Below are 8274 nucleotides of genomic sequence, written 5' to 3'. Positions count from 1 at the left end.
GTCCTTTTGAGACAGGGTCTCCCTGTAGCCCCAGCTGTCCTGGAACTCACTATGTAAACCAGGCTGGCCTTGAACTCACAGAGATCTGCCTGCCTCTGCCTCCCAAGTGCTGGGATTAAAGGCATGCACCACCACGCCTGGCAAAATTTTTAAATTATTTTATGTGTATGAGTATTTTGACTGCATGTATGTAAGTGCACCCATGCTGTACAGTGCCTACAGAGGCCAGAAGAGGGAGTTGGATCCCCTGGAACTAGAGTAAAGGATGGTTGATAAGTCATGTAGGTGCTAGGAACCAACCTTGGGTGCTCTGCAAAAGCAGCCAGTGCTCTTAACTGCTGAACCATCTCTCCAGCCCCCTATTTATTTCTCTTTTGTTGAGGTAGGATCTCACTATGTAGCCCTGGTTGGCTGGGAACTCGCAGCGCTCTGCTGGCCTCTGCCTTCAGTGCTGGGAGAGGTGTGTATTTGTGTGTGTGTGTGTGTGTGTGTGTGTGTGTGTGTGTGTGTGTGTGTGTGTTGGGGGGGTTCTTAAGGACTCAGGATATAGCTGAGGCAGGCCTTGATTGAATTGAAGATCCTCCTGCCTCAGTCTCCCACATCTTGGGTTTATAGGCATGTACTACCACTCCAGGCTCAATTTTGACTTTGGTATATAATGTATCTAGCAAATCTGATTGGAATGATAGCCTAGTTTTGGGTCGTTTACAGTGGTATGCAGGTATCATTTCAGGTGCGTCTTCAGGGCCAGGTAGCACTAGGGTCAGATCAACTCAATTTGGAATGGCAGATCTGAGCTCAAATCCCTTGTCTGTCTCTGAAAAAGTGTTGGGAAGCCAGATGTTGTGGTACACGCTTGTAATCCCAGCACTTGGGAGGCTGAGGCAGGAGAATTGCTTTAACTTCAAGGCCAGCCTAGGTCATAAAGTGAGCAAACTTTGCCTCTTTTTTTTAAATCTTTTCGAGAAAGGGTCTCCCTGAAGCCACAGCTGGCCTGGAACTTGCTATGCAGACCAGGCTGGCCTCCATCTCACAGAGATCCATTTGCCTCCTCCTTCCGAGTGCTGGGGCTAAAGACGTGCACTGTGTGCTACCACACCCAGGAGATTTTGCCTTTTTAAAAAAAATGGTGCTTGCCTCCAAACCTGATGACGTAGGTTTGAGCCCTGGAACCCATATGGTAGAAGGGGAGAACAAACTCCTGCAAGTTGTCCTCTGACCTCCACATGTATTCCGCAGTAGGTTCATGCCTGTATACATTATCTGAATTCCTCTAGTCTTGCTTTTTTTTTTTTAACTCAATAATGAGGAAAAGTGTTACTGTCCTTTACTTTAGATAGTTTTTGTGGAGTTTTTTTTTTTTTTTTTAAGTGGGGCTGGGGATGTAGCTCAGTTGCTAGAGAATGCATGAGACTGCAGCACTACATAACTGTATGTGGCAGTACATGCCTTGTAATCCCAGCAGTTGGGAGGCAGAGACAGGAGTATGAGAAGTTCAAGGTCATAATCTCCTACATTAATAAACCTGTATTTTTTAAAATTAAATTTATTTATTTATATTTCAGTCTTTGAAAAAGCATTTTATTTATTATTTTTATTTTATGTGTATGAGTCTTATCCCTGCATGTAGGTAAGTGCACCTGTGTCATGCAATGTCCATGGAGGACAGAAGATGCTGTCGGATCCCCTGGAACTGGAGTTATGGACAATTGTTAGCTGCCATGTAGGTGCTGGAATTCAAACCCAGGTCTTCTGCAAGAACAGTCAGTGTTCTTAATCGCTGAGCCATCTCTCCAGCCCCTAAACTGGTATTTTTTTTTAAATATAGCATTTTCCTTATTACCAGCACATTGCCCCAAATAAATAGCTGGAACAGTCTAGACAGACCACCTATTATAAAGAGAAAGAGAAGAATTGAAAACTAATGGAGGGCCAGCAAGATGGCTTAGCAGGTAAAGGTGCTTGCTGCCAAGTCTTACAAGCTGAGTTCAATCCCTGGGGAACCACATGGTGGAAGGAAAGAACCAACTCCTGCAAGTTGTCTTCTAACCTCCTTATGTGCAAACTGTGGCACATGTGTGCCCACACATATACACACAAAAATAAAAAAACAAAAAGAAAGACGAATGAAAGTTAAGCATTGTTTTTCTTTTAGAAAACCCTTTTTCTTAGGACTGAAGATGTAGCTCAGAGGGCTCACTGCTTGCTTGGCATACTCAAGGTCCTTGGTTCAATCCACAGCACGAAATTTTTTAAAAATTAAAAAGAAGACCACACTTGCAGGTTTTCTTGATTAGTGCAGCTCATCAAAGACACTTCGTTTTGCAGTAGATGGAGGTTATTATAGAGAACCACAACTGGTCAAAGTGCAGAGAGTAAGTGACTGTGGAGTACACATCCCCAAATGTCCCTTTAAACATAACCTCTTCACTCTAGGCTCTGGGAACATCATAGATGAGGGATGGAAAGATTTTAAGAGCCAGAGGACTGGGAGGACAGCTGTGAAATAGCATCTTCTAAACATGACAGGGATGTTGCACCCATGAACTCGAAACAGTATGGTTGCCTGATAAGACAACATGGTTGATGTCCCAGATGGATGGGGAAGGGCTTACTAGGCCTCACCTCTAATTGAAGAGCTTCAGGCAGTCCACAGTTACTGAAGGAGGGGAAATGCAGTTTCCTTCAGGGATGAGCCCCCTTGTAGGTTACCCACGTCCCAGTGATCAGACCTATATCTATGTGCATATGGACAACACTCAGTAGGTTTTACATGCTTTATATACTACCTGTTTTATAGATAGACAGACAGACAGACAGACAGACAGACAGACAGACAGATAGATAGATAGATAGATAGATAGATGATAGATAAATAGATGGAAGAAGAGACTATGAATTTGAGAGGGGGATGTATGTGGGCACAAAGGAGGAGTTGGGGGGAGTGGGTGGGTAGGATCCAAATGTACTATACTCATGTATGAAAATAAAAACTAAAGAAATAAAAAGGAAAGAAAATCCTTTTCCTCAATTAAATGTAAAAGTCAATCCTTTCTTATTCCTTTTAAATCTCTAATATTTTGTAAAAGTGACTAATTTCATTTTTACTTCCTTTCATTCACAGATTTCATTAGGGGTCACGGTCTAGTGACCTGGAGGGTCCGGGCACACCCTCCCCAAAGTAGCTCCTTATCTCTGCAAGCAGAGAAGCAGGAAACAGAGCTGAGCTTTCCTGTAGTTCCTGGTCATTCTGAGCCTATCTCAGCCTTTCCAGGTTGTTACTGTTGCCCCTCTACTCACCTCTGCAGGGACAGCTTACCCAGCCTGTCTGGACAGGACAGCTTTTCAATGTGTTTCAACAGAGCAAAATCTTTCATGTTTGAACAGGACATTCAGACACAGCTCAGCACTCGGAAACCATGTTTTCGTTATGGGTGTTTAAGGAAAATCAGCTAAATTGTTTACTTAAAAATTCCCAAATAAAGCTGGGCACGGTAGCCCGTACCTTTCATCACAGCACTCAAGAGGCTGAAATCTCTGTAAGATCAAGACCAGCCTGGTCTACACATTAAGTTGTAAAAAGTTGTGCATAGGTTTACATAGTGAGACCGTCTCAAAAAAACAAAACAACAACAAAAACCCCAAACCAAAACCCAAACCAAACACTAAATAAATCTGAATAGTTAGTTTATATTATTTTGATTAAAGTACTATTTACAACTTAAGAAAACTATGAATGAAAAGGAAAAGTTTGACACGAAAAATTACAGAGGGTTTGCTTAGCTCACATTGGATTGGTTTTGGTTTGAAAAATGACAAGATTAGTTTTGGTTTTAGGTAATTTCCCTTGAATGGCTGACAAATTGTTAATTGTTCCTCAGTAATTGCTTTGATATGTCGAAGAACTTGAGAAAAAACTGCCACAATAGAGGATGTTACATTTCCAACTTTTTACAACTCAAATCCCTTAAACATATATTTTTACTGATTTGTGACTCCCATTATAGATGCTAATGTTTTTGAAAGTAGTCAAGAATGGTTTATCAATAATCTTAAAAACAGAAGACCATGAGGCTGATGAGATAGCTCAGCAGGCAAAGGTACCTGCCACTAAGCCTCATATGACAACCTGAGTTCGATCCCTGGGACCTGTATGTTGTCCTCTGACTTCAATCAGCATGCAGTGGCATGTGTATATAAAAAACTTTATAAAGTCCCTGAAGATGTAAATTGTCAAATGTCAGATCTTGCACATAATTAGAAAAACTTAAAAACCATAAAACTCTTCAAATTCTAAAAATGCTGAAAGACACTAAACTATAATAGAAGTTAAGACAGTTCTCTTAGATTTGGGTCTAATTTGTTTCTTCCAGTCAGCAAGATCTGGTTAAATTGTTCTTTCTCTGGTTACGATTTTATTTCTGTCTTTTCACAGAACCCAGTTACAAACCTGTTATCATTTGCTGTGCATCGTAGGGCTCCATGTAGCCATCATTCTCACCTACTCTCTCTGCATCTCTTTGGCCTTTTGTCCGTTTCGCATCATAAGGGTCAGCATAGTCTTCTAAAATGATGACCTGCCAAACAGGAAAGGTCAGTTGCTAGAGATATCAACGGTATCAAAATGGCTACCTAAATCGCCTACAAATCTGAGGAGTCAAAATCTCTTTTCAGTTCCAGAGAGGTGATCTCCATCCCATAAAACTCTTGTTTTTCTAGTTGATTTGTAACAATTTATCTAAACTCTTATCCCCAAGGCTCTTTTCACCCTTCTTTCTCTCTCCAATCAGTAAAGCACTTATGGGACAGAGGGTGGGTGGTGAAATGTGGAGGTGCCTGTGGCCTTAGCTTATAAAAAAATGAATTGCTCTACCGTGTACCCATTGCTCTGGGTCTTCTCTGCTCCAATGAGCTGAGCAATCTAGTCCCAGTGAATCAGTCACCTCTATGCACTGGCTCAGTGCTGAGAGGGAGTCAAAATGAGTCCAAGACCTGCTTCCTGTCATGAAGGAATTTTTTTTTTTTTTTTTTTGGTCTTTTTGAGACAGGGTCTCCCTGTAGCCCCAGCTGTCCTGTAACTCAGTATGTAGACCAGGCTGGCATCGAACTCACAGACCACACCCGGCCTGAAGGAGTTTTTTATTTTTTATTTTTAAAAACAGCTTCAGCCGGGCGTGGTGGCACACGCCTTTAATCCCAGCACTCAGGAGGCAGAAGCAGGGGGATGTCTGTGAGTTGAGGACAGCCTGGTCTACATAGTGAGTTCCAGGACAGCTGGGACTACAGGGAGACCCTGTCTCAAAAAAGACAAAACAAAACAAAAAACAAAACAAAAAAGCAGCTTCAAAGACAGGCTTCATAGCCTGATATGGAATAGTACTGCAGAAGTTCTAGGTTCTCGTAATTCACAAGTGATTCCTCAGCTACAGATGAGCTGAAGACTTGATATTTGGGTCCAAGGACATCTATCATCCCAAAGCCACCCAGGGCCTGGACAAGCACTGCATGTGCGCACAGTACTTCTTCTCTGCAGTAGCTGGGTGATACCACCAAGAATGGGAAACAATTCTCAGGAGGAAGCTCAGAGCCCTGCTCCACAATCTCTGGTAGAATGTTCTCAGAAGTACTACTGGGTGGAAGGGAAGAATTCAGACAATGAAGGGAGAGGTGAAAAGAAAGGAACACACTGGATGAGTCCTCCACCTTGGAGAGGTGACTGAAGAAGCCTCAGCTACCCAGAAGGGACCCCATGGCAATAGCCAAGCATCCACTGCAGAGGACTGTCCTTACTCCATCCCATTCTCCTTAACTAGTCACAACATGTGCTGCAGTTGCAAGGAACAGTGAGGAAGACAGGATGTGATGCTCAGTTCTTGGCTTTAAGTTGGGCTGTGATGATATTGTCCAACAGTGAGGTATACCACCAAGTTATATATTAACTGATTGCACATCCATCTTTCCACGACTTTGCTCAGGGCCTGGCACAGGGTAGGCACACTGTGAACAACTGAATGGAGGAATGAACAGAGGTGCCCAATATATGCGACATGGCATTACAAGACTGTCTAGGTAGACAGTTTGTTTAAAGCCTACTAAGAGAAAATTAAAGTCCCTCACCAGGAAGGGATTGCTTGGACTGGAGCCTGAACTCTCAGGTGGAGCTGGTCTCTCTCCCACTTTCACAGCGGAGAAAACCCAGCTCTTCCCTGCGAGGATGGAGTCTGCTCACAGGTGCACTCGCCTTTCGTTACCTTCCCACGTTGGACAGCACCCATAAGTCCTCTGGTGACTAAGAAGCAGGAAACACCTTCTCTCCTGATCCGTAATTTCCTTAAGGGCATTTCCTTCTTATTGGCTGTATCCCCCCACATCCCTTAGTGCCCCATGGCCCTTACCCTATATGGTTCTGCACAACAAATATCCACGGAATCAATGGAAAGCCTGTCATGTTGAAGGTGCTGAAACTCTGAGGCCCTTTACTAGGTTCCCGAAGCTGGGAAATCCATACGTACACAGTTTGGAGGCTATTGTTCCATATGCTCAAGAAATATAAAAGTCACACAGTAGTCTAGCTTTGCAGAGCCCCTGATGTCAAAATTAAAATTATGAACCACTACAGCCACAAAAGAGTCTATTTCTTTTCCTTCCCTTCAACTACTCTTTTCTAAACCACTAAGTGCATTCAACAGACATTCGTGCAAAGGTCTCCGACCCTTAGATGAGGATTTTTTTCAAGATGAAATATTTTCCCCTACTCTAAGTGTAATGCCCTGGCTTAGAGTTCAGCAGGCTCCCGTGCACCCCCTGTACCGAGAGGAGGGCGGAGAAGCTAGATTCTTACCGTGTCCTGCTGCTTCATCATCTTGCCCTTGTCCAGCTCGGGACCCAGGGAGGAAGGGGAAGAGGATGCAGAGGAAGAGGAGCTGCTTGAGCTCCCGGAGCTGCTGCTGCCACCGCCGCCGGGATAGCCGCTCTTGCCATTCTTCTCTTGAGTGTCCACCTTGATGAGCCTGTTAATGTAGGTGCTGCAGCCCGAGCTCTTGGCTGCGCCCCGGTGGGGCTCCTCCTCGGTGGCCCGGGAGTTCTTGCGGCCCTTACCGGCCGCAGCCTGTATCAGACCCTGCAGGCTGTCCCGGGACAGCCGGCTGTCTTTGGGGGGCCCGCCGCTGGCCCTGGCGCTCCCCAGCTCAGCCGCCGAGTTCTTGCGGCCCTTGGCCGGGGTGGGCGCCGCGCCGCCCGCCTCCGAGTTCTTGCGCAACTTGCCGCCGCCCCCGCCCCCGGGCCTGGCCCGCTCCGACGCCGTCTTGAGGGTCAGCGGGAACTCCTTGAACCACTTCGCGGCCATGAGGGGGGCTGGGCCGCCGCGGCCCGGGAGCGTCGAGGCCACGGAGCAAGCGAGCGAGGAGGCCCAGCCGAGACACCGAGAGGCGCCAGGGGTCGGGGGCCACTGCATTCCCCGGGACTGGGTGCTGCAGGCCGCCGCCGCCGCGAGGCCCCTGGCCGGCAGTCGCCCACGCCCGGCAGGGTGGGGCCCTTCGGTCTGTGGCTGGGGCCCGCGCCTCTCCGGACACGGCAGGCGACAGGCTCGGCGCAGCGCCCCGCCCGGCCGTGCTCAGCCCGCAGCGTTGGGGTCCGGCGGGCGCCGGGGGCTTCCCCCTGCTTTTCCTCCCGGGAGAGAGGCCAAGCCCACGGAAGCCCCCGGCAGCCCTGCCCACACTCCCAGGGACCGGAGGGGCCGCCGCGGAGGCGACCGCAGTGTGTCCGGAGCCCGCCCGACGGTGGACGGACGGACCGACCGGGCCGCCCACCCCGCCCGCGCCCCTCCCCTCTGCGGCCGCCGCCTCCCCGCGGTCCCCGCCCTCCTACAGAGAGCCGCCCTAAGCCGGAGCCCGTGCGGACCGCGCCCGACACTCCGGTGCCGCGCCGCAGTGGGCCTCGCCGCCTGGACGCCGCGCAGCCCGGAACTCGCCGCGAGGGCGCCACGTGCGCCACGCAGACCCCGGCTGCCCACGCTCCCGCACCCTTTCTGCGAACACGATGTGTTCTTGCGGGTGGGGGTGGGGGTGGCGCTCGGGGACAAGGGTCGTGACCCCGGGCTCCTGCCCTCGCTCCTCTCAGGTCCCGATATTAGCTGGGGTAGGCTGGGCCCCGCCCCGCGGCGGAGGGGGAAGGCGCGAGGCTCGGGCTGCGGCCGCGTGGGAGCTCCTGAGGTACGGCGTGCCTGGGCTGCGCGGAGAGCGGAGGGTGGCGGGGCGCCGCGAGGTAGCGGCGTGG

The 8274-nt window shown here is 48.6% G+C and overlaps 1 protein-coding gene across 1 annotated transcript in view; it reads right to left on the bottom strand.

The window, feature by feature from the left end:
* Positions 1–7811, bottom strand: part of She (Src homology 2 domain containing E) — a 22480-nt gene extending 14669 nt beyond the window's left edge. The window contains exons 1-2 of the mRNA XM_008854750.3: positions 6842–7811; positions 4451–4577 (exon numbers count right to left, since the gene is read on the bottom strand). Of these exons, the coding sequence (XP_008852972.1) occupies positions 4451–4577; positions 6842–7453 (739 nt within the window). The 5' untranslated portion in view covers positions 7454–7811. The remainder of the gene's footprint in view (positions 1–4450; positions 4578–6841) is intronic.
* Positions 7812–8274: the final 463 nt, after the last annotated feature.

The sequence above is a fragment of the Nannospalax galili genome, unplaced genomic scaffold (genome assembly GCF_000622305.1).
Source record: "Nannospalax galili isolate Female #2095 unplaced genomic scaffold, S.galili_v1.0 scaffold591, whole genome shotgun sequence".
In the NCBI taxonomy this organism is placed as follows: domain Eukaryota; kingdom Metazoa; phylum Chordata; class Mammalia; order Rodentia; family Spalacidae; genus Nannospalax; species Nannospalax galili.
The sequence above is the reverse complement of the archived record's forward strand: the minus strand, read 5'-3'. Positions and strand labels throughout refer to the sequence as shown.